Source organism: Mus caroli, chromosome 18, assembly GCF_900094665.2.
Source record: "Mus caroli chromosome 18, CAROLI_EIJ_v1.1, whole genome shotgun sequence".
In the NCBI taxonomy this organism is placed as follows: domain Eukaryota; kingdom Metazoa; phylum Chordata; class Mammalia; order Rodentia; family Muridae; genus Mus; species Mus caroli.
In genome coordinates this window covers 27,662,996-27,678,451 of record NC_034587.1, presented here as the reverse complement: position 1 = coordinate 27,678,451, position 15,456 = coordinate 27,662,996, and the positions used below count along the sequence as shown (strand labels likewise).

The window sequence follows — 15,456 nt, the reverse complement described above, 5'->3', positions numbered from 1 at the left end:
GTGCCAGTCATAACAGCTAAGAAACAGATCTGGTCTAAACATCTATCAAGGATGAACACATAAAGAAAATAAGATGTGCATATATCACACAGGATTTTTTTTTTCCAGCTGTAAAGAGTGAAATCTCACCATCAAGAAAAGGATGGAAGTGGGTGGAGGTCATTATCCTACAGATCTGGATAAACGCTGAGCATTTTATCACATGATGAATCTAGGTGTGTGTGTGTGTGTGTGTGTGTGAGAGAGAGAGAGAGAGAGAGAGAGAGAGAGAGAGAGAGAGAGAGAGACCAAAGACTAAGAGAGACCAAAGACCAAGCAGTGTGACTTACAGGAGAGTGTCACATTGCAAGCTAGAGAGCTGGTTCTCACACTGTCAAATGCTTTTCGAACTCTCGTCACTTTTGAGCCCATGCTGTTAAAAAATATTATCTTCTCTTTGAGCCCTAATATGCAAGTAGATGCAAAACCTGAAAGGTGCTATCATTCTATATAGTTGCTAAGACTGATAAATGTGTCTTTTTTCTTCCTTTATAGTGCATATGAATTCTTATTGATTTCTCCTATTACTTTGCTCATACAAACAAAACAATATCCCTTTTAGTATTTTCTCCTGTAAAAGCTGGTGTGGAGTGATATGAGGGAGGCTCCACCCCTCTCCACCTGCCTGTCACTCACTCTGTGTCATCACACTGTCACTGTGCTCTTTCAGCTCCTCTAATTTCTACTGTTTACTAAACATTAGTTCCGTGTTTATGCCCCAACAGTTGGTCCCTGCAATGACTTGCTATGAGGAAAGAGCTGGCAATGGTGAGCTGTATCTTGATGTTGATACTGAAGTGAGGTTTCCTTCTTCGCCATTATGCACTGGGAACTTTCTGCAGCCTCTGTACCAGCTGAACTTGTGTCGTGGATAATACATGTCACTCCCTACATGTGCTAGGCCTTTCTTCCTCTCTCTTAGCTGCATACCAAATATGACCTTTCTCAATCTCTTGAACAGCTATTTCTGAAGCAATACTAAATGTGGTAAAGCCACCACAAAAGCTGAGTGTAAATTACCTTTCAGACCTCAACTGTGGGAGCCATTCAGTAAGTACTGGAACACATACACTACAAACGCTGCAAACAGAAACAGTGGGCGTGGCTGCATGTGTCACCAGAGAGATGTAATGAGGAGTTCCAACATGAATGGAAAATCAAGAGCTATTTGCATGTTATAATGACTATTCAATAGCTGCCGAGATTACATCTTGATATTTGAAGAAATTCTAGATATTTCTCAGCTTAGTTACAGAAGTTCTGCAGAATTCAATAGTTACCACTGCAAACAGCTTCCGGGCATTTACCCAATTTCCCTATCAGATAAAGCATGCCCAATCAGAGGCTGACACCATTCACTTCATTATTTCCCACGGTCTTGAGAGACACATGGTCAGATCTGGAGCAACCAGTATGGCTGCACATCATGGTGGGAATGGTGGATGTGTATAAATTCTGAAAGCCTTGAAGAATTACAGCAATTGCCTTAATTACTTTTCTATGCTCTGCTAAAATACAATGACCAAGGTGATTTATACAAGAAAGCTCTTAATCTGGGCTTACTACAATTTCAGAGAGTCAGAGCTCATGATGGCAGAGCAAGAACACTGCACTAAACATCTGAGCACTTACATTTGGATCTGCAAGTATGAGTCAGAGAGAGGTAACTAGAAATGATGTGGGCATTTGAAATCTCTAAACTTATCCCAAATGACACATCCTCTCAAACAAGGCCATACCTCCTCCTCCTCCTCAAACAGTCCCACCGACTGAGGACCAAGTATTCAAATATATGAGACCATGGTGATCTCACGCAAACCACAACAATTTCCATAATTTTATTTTTTATTATTGTCATTTAAAAAACATCTAAACAGAACAACATGAGCCTCTTTCCACAACCTAAATGCTAGGGCCAGGAGTGTATGTTCCCATTTGCACAGGAATGGGTTACTCTGTGAGCTCTGATTAATCAGTAATAATTTTCCTCTGTAAGATAAGCCGTTTAAGAAGACAGCAGTTGTGCTTGCTCATGTGATTAAGGTCCATTCCTACAGTGTTACTACTCCAGGGCACTGTGATTATCTGCAGTGTATTTATTACTGTATACAGTCAAGTCTCTACTGGGACTAACTTCCTATCAGTACTTTCTATGGGTTCTTTTCTGTGTCCACATGTTCCTTAAAAATGTGGCATTCTTTGTAAGCAATGTCTACACTTCATTAGGTCGCCATTTGTGTAGACAGTTCTCATTCTTTCAAGTGTTATGTCCACTGTGTGGTCAGGTAATGATCTAGATTATAACTGAGACAGTTGTCCCTCTTTCAACTGTTATGTCCCATCGTGTTGTACTTAACGATCCGGATTATAACTGAGGAGCGTGACTGAAGGCATTCTGTCTTCCAGTCAGTTCTTTTATAAATTCCCATATTATGATATGAAGAGCATGCACTGTGTAGTACTACATGTGAGTACAGACAACAGGTAGACATGAGTAGCCTTCCTAGAGTCCACAAGCCACATGCAGGCAGCATATGTCAGGACAGTTATTTAGTCCATCCTGTTTCTTCTGTGTATCACCTTCACCTTCTGTCCTCTGCTTCCTGTAGTCCTAAGCCTGAGATCCAGACCCCAGCCCACAGGGACCCGCTGTAGCACTGTAAGTTCCATGACTTCCTCTCCTGGCGGCTTCAGTGCTCAGCTCCCCACATGTTCCAATATCTCCACATGGACCAGGAAACATGCTCCATCTACTTGTTCCCTTCACTTGGCCTCCTCTTAATCGACCTGACAGAAAGGAAAGCACACTGCAGCGGCATCCAGCCGGGCTGGGAAATGAGGAGGAGGCGGGGGAGAGCATGCTCTGTGCTAACCTTTCAAGTCCCAAGACACAGATTCAATATACATCAGATGCCAGAGTACCGGGGTCACATCCAAAGCCCCAGGACGGTGTGCAACCAACCATCAAATTCTCACACTATGGCAAGGTGGAAAACAGAGGTGAAGGAAACAGTGTAGACACTGGCCACCATTACCGAGAGGCTGGCCCAGACGGTCAAAGTTAACAGACCGTCTTTAAGTCTGGTCTATCACTATGTTCACATATCAGTTGAAACAGAAGCACTAGTTGAAAATGTTTAGAGATGGAGAAGAAAAGGACAATAAGCAAGATGCAGGAATGAGACTATTTTAATACATACATTTCCTTCTGTACCTTATTAAAACTCTAGAAAATCCAAATTATTAAAAAAAAAAAAACCAAAAAAAAAAAAAAAACGAGACCCATGGGCTGGATGGAGAGATGGCTCAGGCTCAGTGGTTAAAAGCACTGATTGTTCTTCCAGAAGTCCCGAGTTCAATTCCCAGCAACCACATGGTGGCTCACAACCATGTGTAGTGGGTTGTAATGGCCTCTTTTGGTGTGTCTGAAGATAGCTATAATATACTCATATGCATCTAAAAAACAAAAGCAAACAACAATAACAAACAAAGAGGAGACCTAAGCTGAGCAAATACAGTGTTACTTCCTCTTCTCACAGCCATTGTTCCTCAAAGGAAAACTAGGCAGGTTTATAAAACAGTCTAAATCCTTAAAGAGATGTATTCTTTTAAAACCACTCTGAAAGAACTGTTTTTAAAGTGGTAAACTTGGAAAGCAGGCTTTTGGATGTTACTTATTCATTCCATAGCTAGAATTTATCTTCCATAACTAAGTAATGAATCACAGCAAACACATTAATTTCAACATGGAGGTAATACCTCCTGTTTAATAATTACCCAACACCATTTTTGCATGGGCTATTTAAGTGGTTGGTCTTCACGTCACATTCCTATTATCCTTAGGCAGCCAGAGTGAAACTATATTCTTCTGACCCTTAAAAATTGAATCTTTCAAATTTTAGTAGACCACAGACTATAGATGACTCTAATAAAAAAATCTACTAATTGTTTAATCATAGATGTAGCTAAATCAAAGTTCACTGTTAATAGACTCTTAAAGAGTCATATGTAGCAGAGGATGGCCTTGTTGGACATCAATGGGAGGGAGAGGCCCTTGGTTCTGAGAAGGCTGGATGCCCCAGTACAGGGGAATGCCAGGACAGGGAAGCGGGAGTGGGTGGGTTGGTGAACAGGGGGAGGGAAGGGGATAGGGAAACCAGGAAAGGGGATAACATTTGAAAAGAAAATATCTAATAAAAAAAAAAAAAAGGCAAAGAGGGGCAAACATAAGGGAAGCTTGTGAACTGTCTTATATATCCAGTAAGAACACAAGCAAGACCTAGAAATGAGCAGCTGAAGCACATCTTAAGTTTTATTCATTTGGAGAAAGTAAGCTCAAAAGAGTATACCAAACAGTACATTCACGCAGGACCTAGGCCATCTTTTTCAATTAAAAGAGCAATATAGAAAACAGATATGATATGAAAATACCAGAGACACACATTTCCAAATCTGATGCAAGTCCACACAAAAGGCCATACTGAGCATGATTCCATGCGTGCAGAAATGCACAGATAGACAGCGGAAGGAAGCCCAGGGAGGGAAGACTGAGGAGTGACTACTGAGTACATGGAGCTTTCAGAGATGAAAACGTCCGCAAGGATGGCTATAAAGGCTATGGATCATATACCTTTCAAGAGTGAAGATGTGAATAATATCTCAAAACTGCTACTAAAGGTGGATTTCAATCGACAAGACAACCAGTAGGATTCACAACATCAAGTACCCTAGGATCCGCTCTGCTCAGAGCTCTACTTGTTGTTGAAGCCTGTGTACCTTGGCGAGGCGGCTCATCTGATCTTCTGAGAGTGTGCTGCTTGTTCTGCCGGGAGTTCTTGTAGGTTCGGAACCATCTGCCTCCACGTTCGGCCAGACCTTCAAGTCATGCATTCCTTGGCGAAACATGCTACAAGAAAAAAAGTTCAGAGTAGAAGTGAACTAACTAATGAAGTTCATCATAAAGGAATACGTGTCATGCATGCTTGTTAAGTCCAGAGACCACCATGGTTTGTGCAACAATGAGCTAAGCGGCTAAAACCACAAACCTCTCCAGGTCACTCTTTTCTCCCTTAGGGAATGAGAGCAGTCTATAGAAATAAAATACATCCTGAGTGAGGTAACCTGATCACAAAAGAACTCACATGATATGCATTCACTGGTAAGTGGATGTTAGCCCAGAAACTTGGAATACCCAAGATACAATTTGCAAAACACATGAAACTCAAGAAGAAGGAAGACCAAAGTGTGGATACTTCATTCCTTCTTAGAATGGGGAACAAAATACCCATGGAAGGAGTTACAAAGACAAAGTTTGAGCTGAGACAGAAGGAAGGACCATCCAGAGACTGTCCCACCCAGGGATTCATCCCATAAACAACCACCAAACCCAGACACTGTTGCATATACCAGCAAGATTTTGCTGACAGGATCCTGATTTAGCTATCTCTTGTGAGGCTATGCCAGTGCCTGGCAAATACAGAAGTGGATGCTCATAGTCATCTATTACATGGAACACAGGACCCCAATGAAGGAGCTAGAGAAAGTACCCAAGGAGCTAAAGGGGTCTGCAACACTATAGGAGGAACAACAATATGAACTAACCAGTACCCCCCAGAACTGTGTCTCTAGTTGCATATGTAGCAGAGGATGGATGGCCTAGTCAGCCATCATTGGGATGAGAGGCCCTTGGTCTTTCGAAGAGTATGCCCCAGTACAGGGGAATGCCAGGAATAGGAAACAGGAGTGGGTGAGTTGGGGAGGAGGGCAGGGGGAGGGTATAGGGGACTTTCAGGATAGCATTTGAAATGTAAATGAAGAAAATATCTAATAAAAAAATAAAGAGTGTTAAAAAAAGAAAAAAGAAATAAAATACAACCTAATGTACATGTTATCACTGTTGAGGGAACCGTTGCTGGGCAGACTTAAGCAAGTATTCGCCACTTTCTCATACGGCTCTAGTGGCAGAGCAAGGTAAATTTCAGAGCATACGTGAGCAGTTATTACAGAAACTCGGATGACTGCAAGGCAGCTAGACATGGGCAAGTCTCATCCCAGAACCGATGACTGTTAAGTTGCCAGTCTGCATAAGCCAGCACCTCCTGATAAAATGAGGCCACATACAATCAAGGCAGAGATGCACATAAGTAGCTGGAAAGTACAAAAGGGTCCAGGGATGCTCCTACACCCTCCTCAGAAGAGAACCAAGTCAACAAGGCCAATCGTAGGGAGCCCTGTGAGTATTCACCACTGTTCAGATGAAAATGGTGTCTGCTGTTTGGAGGACAGCACTCAACACCACTTCAGCAGACATCTTAGAATAGCAGACACTGCACTTCTAGCCAATAGGAATCCACAACTACCGGATGGACAGCAAAGTTCTTAGTTACCTAACTTTTCTGTAAGCTTGTCTGGGTCTGGGTAACAGTTGTAGCACCTACAGCAGGTGCGACTGTGACCATGAATAAATAACATGACTCCTTGGTATAGATCAGTTTTCTCATTATTACAAACATCATATTTTAATTAATGGTTACTGCAAAAACATGCAAAGACAGCCTCTTGTAAGGTTTTCTTTCTTTTAAAATCAAACAGATCAGACAGCATGAAGGCAGGAGGATCACAGATTCTAGACTAGCACAGGCAATCAAATGAGACTTTGTCTCAAATAAAACAAAACAAAACACAGAGCAACCTTACAGCAGTCTCTAAGGAACTGGCGACAGTGAGGTCACTAACATCACTCCTAAAAGTGCGTGTCCTCACACACCCCTTCAGCACAGCACATGGTGTCCCTTCCTTCTGTCCACCTCTCCACTCCTCAGTGAATACTCTGGCTGGAGTGAACTAAAAACAAACAGCCAGAGATGGCAGGAAGTCAGCTTACTAAATGATTTATGCGACTTGGGATACATCTAGAGAAGTTTAGAGCGGGGTGGAGGGGAGGAGGATGCTGAGTGGGTGATGATCAAGTGATCAAATCCTTTCTCTGGACACTAATGGCAACTTGCCGAAAATGACACAGGCCCCAGGTGGTGAGTCAGACAATGTGCAGAGCCTTGCGTCCACTTGGGAAATTAAGACAAACAGATGACACAGAAGAACAGTGCGGCAGGCCCTCCTTCAGCTCCACCAGAGGCCCAATATCAGCTGCCACTGTGGCTCTGGCTGGAAGGACCAGGCCACTGTGGCAGACACTGCCATGACTTTAGACTTCGCACACACCTGCACATCATCTTGCCTGTGGTTCTACCAATTCAAGTAATGACCAATCGGCTCTTAAGCTACTTAGAAATCTCCGAAGCTAGATGTTCACATTAAACAGAGCTTGCTGTGGCAGAGCTACTGTACAAAACTAGTCTCTGAATTATTCATTAGAACTCTCTAAGAAGTTTTCCCTCATAATGACTCACATATACAACACAGATGTTGGGAAAGAGCACAACTTGGCAGTCACTGTACCATCTTTGGTAGAAGCTTTGAGGAACACTTTTATAGGCTACTCTAGTAAGTGTATACCAGGATCCTTGGAAGAGGCCGCTGATGACATTGTATTGCTAAAGAAACATCTGAGAAAACTATGGCCCCAGCAGTGTTTCTCCAATCATAGAACTGTGGTGGCACAGGACATGGATCAATAGCATGCACAGATTTTTCCACGATTTAAACATCTTAGTTCATTTCAAGCAAACAAATTTAACTCCGAATTAATACTACCAATTTCTTGGCAATCCATGTGATTTAATTTGTCTTTAGGGCACACTTTCCACTTCCTTTGGATGGGAAGCAAAGAAAATTTTACTCAGTGAGCTACACAAAGCATTACAGACATGGTCTGCCTGATCCTCCCCTCCATGGACTCTCCCCTAAGCCCTACATCTATTCCAGGTCAAATATCCAGTGCCCTTATACTCTCTAGCCATCTATCAGGACCCAACTAACCTACCCACAACCTCCAGGCTCATCCCATACAAATTAAGCCACTGCACCCAGCAGAAGCCATGGGGGACGGCTGCTGGCTAGCCTGCTCCTTCTAGCTAGCTCAGCCTACTTTATGATACAGCTCAGGCTCACCTGCCCTGGGCTGGCACCATCTACAGTGAGCTATCACAGGAACTATTTGTAAATAAAATATTCACAAGGCTTATTAAATGTACTTAAATAATCACCATAAACTATGAAGTGGATATGATTTCATTTTACAGAAGAAACAGACTATTCACTAACCCTAGGAGACGAGACACTGAAAAAGGAAAGCAAGCGTCAGATCCAGGTAACTTCCCCGATCCTCCTTCCCTCACGCTCCACTACCTTACTTCTGTGTTGTTTTTCTTAGGTTCAGGAGAGAATGACAGAATTCTTTTAAATTATCAGAGAAGACAGCATATGTAAAGGAATTGAGACACATGTATAAAAGACAAGCTTTTGCTGTTAAAATTGATACATAATGAATCACGCTGTCCACAAAAGTTTATAGATTTAAGTATAAAGGAATAAAAGTGTAATGAAAGAAATGCTTCCATAAATCTAATCTCGTGTATATATATATATGTGTGTGTGTGTGTCTATCTACATACATGCATGCATATATATATATATATATATATATATATATATATATATGAACCACCCCCCCCCACATACAAAAAAGAAACAGTATTTTCAAGGTAACTGTTTAACACAGTACACATATAGCCAATTTCCTCCATGTACAAACACTCCTCAGACATCACTAAGAAATAAACAATTACAAAGAAGGCACTTTTAGCTGGGCATGGTGCTACATGCCTTTAATCCTGGAATTCAGGAGGCAAAGGCAGGCAGATCATTATGACTTCAAGCCCAGATGGAGTTATACAGTGAGTTCTAGGCCAGCTCTAGGGCTACACAGTCAGATCCTGTCTTAGCAACATCAAAAAGGGTTGTTGTGTGAAAAAGAAAATGGGCAAAAGATACCACTGAAGCATCTTACAGAAAATAGTGAAGAAACCTATTAAAATGATAACTCTCATTTACATTTAATGATGGGCAAATTACCATGTTTAAACGTTTAAAGGACAAAAACTAAGGCATCTGGTAGCAGGCAGCTCGTGAAAGCCACTACCACGGTCTACCAAAAGGCACTACAGCTTTCAGTTTCCAGATCTGCACCCAGGTTCTCATTCCTCAGAACTCCATCTTTCTAATAGAAATGACACTAGCATTCACTTAACAGTAGAAAGTGTGTTTCTTTTCACTTAGCTGCTATGGTGGTTAATTCTGATTGTCAAATTTGTAGGATGTAGAACCTCCTAAGAGACAAAATTTGGAGCATGTGCTGAGGCAGTGTCTAAGACTGGGTTAACTCCGGCGACCCACCCTAACGTAGGCAGTGATGCTCTCGAAGCTAGCATCCTCGACGAAGACATGGGCAGAGGGAAAGCAAGCTGCCAATTTCTGCTTCTGACTGCCGCTGCCATGGGACCAGCTGCCTCACTCTGCAGCCGTGCCCTCCCCAGCCACGATGGACTGAGCCCTTAAACCTGTTTGGTGCCACTGGTCAGCAATTTGTCACTAATTTAGCAATGAAAAAGAAAAAAAGTAGCTAATGCAGTATATTAGGAAATCCATTTCAGATCCAATCTCAAGAATGTGTAAGGCCCAGGGACCTAACTGGTTTTCACAGGATAAAACCACATTACATAAATAATCAAAGTTCTCTAGGAAAGAAAAGAGGCAGCCCTCTGTGCAGTACTGGGCAGAATGCTTACCCATATTTTCCAAAGAGCGACACGGTTGTTCCTCCCACTGGCTCAGCTCTTCCCGGTCCATACACATCCCATATAGTCAAGGCCACTTGGGCATTCCTGGGCAGGTCAGGGTACTTCACAGGAAGTTTCAGCCACTCGTTCCAACTATGGGAACAAAGTCAACAGAATACATACATATCCTTCTTTCAAATCAACCCATAAAAGATGGTTCAGACAGATGAAAAGGCTCTAAAACGATTAGGTTTATATGCTAAAAAATGTGGAAACCCTTCAATTTTGCTTGTTTTTGTAACACCTGAACAGTACCAAGTTGCACATCTGTTCTATCTCATCAAGTTCATTTTTATTAATTTTTTTTTTCATAACATATTTTGATCATTGCACTTCGACTTATTTCACTGGCACCGGTGGTGACACTTAGCTGTTGGCACTGAATGCACCCTGAGAATGTCCGCAAATAGCTTGTTAATGTGTATTTGTTAATAACACAGGATACAGAAAGAACCAGCAATTTCTTACGCTACACTCACTCTTATAAATAATCTTCTGCATTTAAAATGGACTCACTTGATTATTTCCACTCCCTCAAGTACATGCCTTTTAGTATCCCAAAAGAACCCCACAGAAAAACCATGAACACTCAAAAGGCAGACAGAATTCTATTACTCATGCTTACTCTCAAAGCAGCATGTCTCTAGCTCAACGACACGTGCATCAGTAAGAAACAAAAGAATTCTCAAAGACAACAAAAACGTTATTTATGATCACTGCAAATTCTGAAACTCCAGGAAAAGACAGACGCCATCAATTTTGATTAGAAGCGAAACATTATCAAACCTTTTTGTCTATAAAGTTCTTTAAGAAACCAAATTGCATGTTTAAGAGATGCTACAGATGAGTATACGCAACTAAGTAAATTATTACTCACATGACAAAACAGATTGATAAATACCGAACAGTGTTATTATTTGTGGATGAAGAAACCACAGGAGTTGACAAGACAAGAAGCCAATTAACATGTGGTAAAGTTAAAGAGAAAAACTAGTGTCAATATCCAAATTAATCTATGGAAGTTTGCATCTTGTTGTCTACCCTTACATTCTGAGAGACAGTACCCTGATCACGTGATCCTTCTCCTCAAGTCTTCTGCTCTCTAACTCCTGAGCCCAAGATCGCCTTAATCAAAGCAACTACCGTTCAACCTGTTTTATAAGCTGTTCTCTAGCGGGAAGTGGTCTTTCAGCTAACAAATGAAAGAAACTACTCTAGACATTCCAAAATCAATGAAGGGATCAATTCAAACACCAAAGGCTGTGTGTTCTCAACACTGTTTTACCATCTTCCTCCCCATCCATTGGTGCTTGCCCAATCCGTGATGATCCCCCTCCGAAGATTACAAAACCCGAATCTGGACACTGGAATCCCACCACAAGCCCAGTAGACTTGATTCTCTGGGCAAATGAATACACTTTGAAATGAAAATTATTAAATTAATATCCCCCTCCACCCTGTCTCTCTTTTCAAATGTTTTAGAGAAGAAAATATAATTTCAACAGCTTAAAAAGTTTAAGTGGCAGTTAAGTTCATTGGAACAGTGCCTACCTAGCATGCCCAAAACAAAAAGACCATGCCTAAAGGACAGGAACAACAACAACTCTCTTAATCCGAATTACAGAAAGCTAAAATCAAGACCTTGTATTCTCTGTGCAAATCTACATTAGCTGTGATTAAGATCAGAGAACAGCCTGGCGTGGTGGCGAGCACCTTTAATCCCAGCACTCCGGAGGCAGAGGCAGGCGGATTTCTGAGTTCGAGGCCAGCCTGGTCTACAGAGTGAGTTCCAGGACAGCCAGGGCTACACAGAAAAACCCTGTCTCGAAAAACCAAAACAAAAAAAAAACAAACAAAAAAAAAAGATCAGAGAGCAACTTTCAGGAGACCATTCTCTCCTTCCAGGGATAGAACTCAGACTGTCTGGTTTGATGGACAGTGCCTTTCTTCACTGAGCCACAGCCTCCTTCACTATGAGATCTTACTGTAGGACATGACAGAAGAGTACAGGTTATGATAGACTTGGATACGTTTGGGGTGAATTTCTTATTACCAGAACTCACACAGGTCACAACTGGACATTTAGATACTAGCACCTCATAGTTCCTCTAGATATATTATCTAAATCAAGGAAATGCACAAATTAACATAGACTACTTCTGATAGGTAATGACTTATACAGGACAATGAAGTGTGAAATGTTTAAGTGTAGAGTGTTTATCTAATATTTTATTTTATGAGTTAGGCAATAGATGCACCTTTCAATACTAACAGCTGACTGCACGAAACCTGTAAAGAACTACACTGACTGAACATTAGAAATGCCCCATAAAGTCTATCAGATAAGAAGTATCAGGACTTTAGATCAAGGATCCATAATACAGAATTTCATGTTATCTTACAGTGACTCTATACCTCAACAATGCGTTGCTATTATGTCATGCAAATACATGAATAAACTATGGACATAAAAATAAAGTTCCATTTGGAAAGAAAGATACACACACACACACACACATATGATATAAGATCTACATCTAAAGATCCGAACAGTAGGTTGGCCATTTCAAATTATGACAGACAGACAGACAGAGTCCAGCCATGGTTCTTTTCTGGTTCACGTTGTAAATGAGTAAAATGTTTACTTTGCAAAATGTCAACATACTAAATACAGACATAAAGTCACTACTACACCAATACAACTTTGTTCACATGTGAAATATGTATTTTCAACAGTCTGCCTAATGTTTATAGTAATCCCTGAAAAACTGTCTCTACTTATAACATTAGTAAGGCAATGGAAAGACACTCTAGAATCTTGCATATGGTAAAAACAAAACAATGACAGCAAAAAAACAAAAACCAGAAAACCAGTAACAACAAACCCTCTGCCCCTCAAACAACTTACTTCCATCTTGTACTAAACGCCTTGTAGGATGTTCTGACTGGTAAGGCCAGAGGCTTCCCTTCAGCAAACACTTGACAAGTCACATAGAGATCAGAGCATGTCTCTTGGTATAGCCCAGAAAACTTTAACATGGGATCTTCTAGGACAGCTTTGTAGCTCTTTTGTTCTCTCTTCCCTTCCAAGCTCCCTCTGAAAGCACAGACACAATGTTTACTTTCACACACACAGATACATAAAGAGCTAATAAGCTAATTCTCTGTTACTTTTATATGTGATAAGAAACTCTGAAAATCCTAACATGGCTAAACTCATTTTGTCCTCATTAAAAATTTCTCTTCCTTGGGCTTCTTCATGTCAAACTCTGTCACCCACTTGATCCAGGCCTTAAGATTAGCTTTACTGATTTACTAGCACTTAGGGGGACAGAAGTAGGCTGACCTCTGAGTTCAAGTTCAGCCTAGTCTCCAAAGAGAGTTCCAGGACAACCAGGGCTACACAGAGAAACCCTTCTGTAAATAGATAGATAGATAGATAGATAGATAGATAGATAGATAAAACTGACTTCACATTGACAACTTATTACCCAGTCTTTATGCTACTGCACACCTTTAGTTCTAGAGCCATCTCTTACACATGCCAGAATTAAGCCTAATTAATGGCATGTAGAAGATAGGAGCAAATGAAGAAAACCATACAGTGTGTTCTCTCCAGGTAGGAGTCTGATGTCCTGTTCTCACCAGCAGAAGGCTCCCACAAAGCACGACCCTCAAATATCTCTCCCTATCCCTGAGACACGACACAGGTTAGTTCTGACAATATGTAAACTACACAACAAAACTGCTCTTGTCTGGGAGGGTGAGCGTCCCTACTACAAACGTTTCTACTAGTCTGAAGTTAGCAACTTTAGGAACTCTTCTTTCCCACGAGGGTTCTCATTTCAAAACGCCACGCTCTGGATCTTTATTTTAAACGTGCTGCCCCGAGGTTTTACGAAAAGCCTCTTTCCTCCCATCTTCTAGACTCCTCTATAACTGACACGGTCTCCTATTTCCTCTCAACATCTCTGCTTTTAAAATGTTAAACTGTCCAAAAGTTCGCTTCGTGTGTAATTAAAGCTGCACCCATGTGCTCAGTTATCCCACTTTCACGATTTCCGAACTCCCCATTCCACCTTCCATCCCTGCAATAAAGGGAAGACCTTCATTTTCTTCCTCTCTCATAGGCGGGGGAATTTTTTTCCCTAAGGCTTTCCTGGGTAAAAATCAGATCGCAGTATTCCCACAAAAGCGCAACACGCAAAGGGCTCCGTAGCACCCCGTGGGTTGTTCTGCCGATTCCCTTCAAGGAGCAGCCCCTCTCGGGGCAATCCCCGCCCCTCGCCGCCCGCCCTCCCGCTCAGCTCTCACATCTTCAGCTGCACGTTGATGTCCAGGTCACAGCTGTAGATGTAGTGGAACTTCTCCGCCTCCCCCATGACAGCTCGGAGCCCAGACGCCACAGAGACAGCCCGCGATGAGGAAGACACCAGGAAGAAACCGCCGCTGCCTCAAAACATGAAAACTTCCTGTTCCGCCCATCTGCCTAGAGCCGAGCAATCCCTGCACCTAACGAAAGCAAACGCGACGGAACAGCCCCTGGGCAGGATGCTGTACGCATGTGCAAAAGAAACCAGCCATTTTGCTTAAGGGCAAATCAGGAGCCAGGAAGCATGGCTTACGTGGTTACATTCCAGTCTTCCTGCTTTGGCCAAACCTTTCTTTTTCTTTTTCTTTTTCTTTTTTTTTTCTTTTTCTTTTTCTTTCTTTTTCTTTTTTTTCTTTTTCTTTTTCTTTCTCTTTCTCTTTCTCTTTTTCTTCTTTTTCTTTTCTTTTCCTTCTTTGATTGAGACGGAAAATTCGACTGAAAATTAGTGTAATAATGTTCACATGATGCAAACCAAATAAAGAAAAAGCACAAAACTATTTTGGCCAATTTACATTCTAGTTTCCATTTAAAAAGAGGTTTGATTATTAAGTGGCTAGTTCCAGCAGAAGTCCATTTGGTGTCTCGAAAAGGATTAAAAAAAAAAAAAAAAAAGGACTAGACACAGACAAAGACTGAGAAAGATCCGAGTTTCATTTTGGCACCACCAATATTACTGCTTCAGTGTTTTGTATTGGTATATTCTGATCTAATGTGTGGTTCTGCACAAACTTTACAGCTCTTGCTTAGAAGTTGCCAACAACAACAACAAAAAAAGTTGCCAACAATAACTGAGAATCGGGTTTTGAATCTTCCGAGTGCCTGTAATGTATTCTTGTAACGTTTAATATACTCTAACAATTTGATCTCCGTTTACAATTGTACTTAAAAATTCTTTAAAGGCAATTACATTTTGTCGTTTTTGTTTTGTTTTTTTTCTGTCTCCTCGGAGCCTAATATACTACTGATTTTAATAATTCCAATTTATTATCAGAGGTTATATCAAAATTCTCCCTTTTCTGGATATTTCTCAATTTTACACACACACACACATACATACACACATACACACACACACGTACCTGCACACACACACACACACGCAAGCCTGCACAACACGTTATTATGTCAGAAAGAGTGAATGCTGGTGCAGGTTCACCAAGTACAAATACTAAAATTACCCTTCAGGAAGCTGGTTTTCTCCTTCTACTTGTGAGTTCTGGGAGTCAGAACTCAGTTTGTGAGACTGGC

The 15,456-nt window shown here is 41.4% G+C and overlaps 1 protein-coding gene across 2 annotated transcripts in view; it reads right to left on the bottom strand.

The window, feature by feature from the left end:
* Pik3c3 (phosphatidylinositol 3-kinase catalytic subunit type 3) overlaps nt 1-14,306 on the bottom strand; it is a 77,921-nt gene extending 63,615 nt beyond the window's left edge. The window contains exons 1-4 of one of the 2 annotated variants that reach the window (XM_021150598.2): nt 14,151-14,306; nt 12,745-12,933; nt 9,786-9,929; nt 4,816-4,945 (exon numbers count right to left, since the gene is read on the bottom strand). In XM_021150598.2, the coding sequence (XP_021006257.1) occupies nt 4,816-4,945; nt 9,786-9,929; nt 12,745-12,933; nt 14,151-14,218 (531 nt within the window). In that variant the 5' untranslated portion in view covers nt 14,219-14,306. The remainder of the gene's footprint in view (nt 1-4,815; nt 4,946-9,785; nt 9,930-12,744; nt 12,934-14,150) is intronic. The other variant, XM_021150599.1, reaches the window with a different exon arrangement.
* Nucleotides 14,307-15,456: the final 1,150 nt, after the last annotated feature.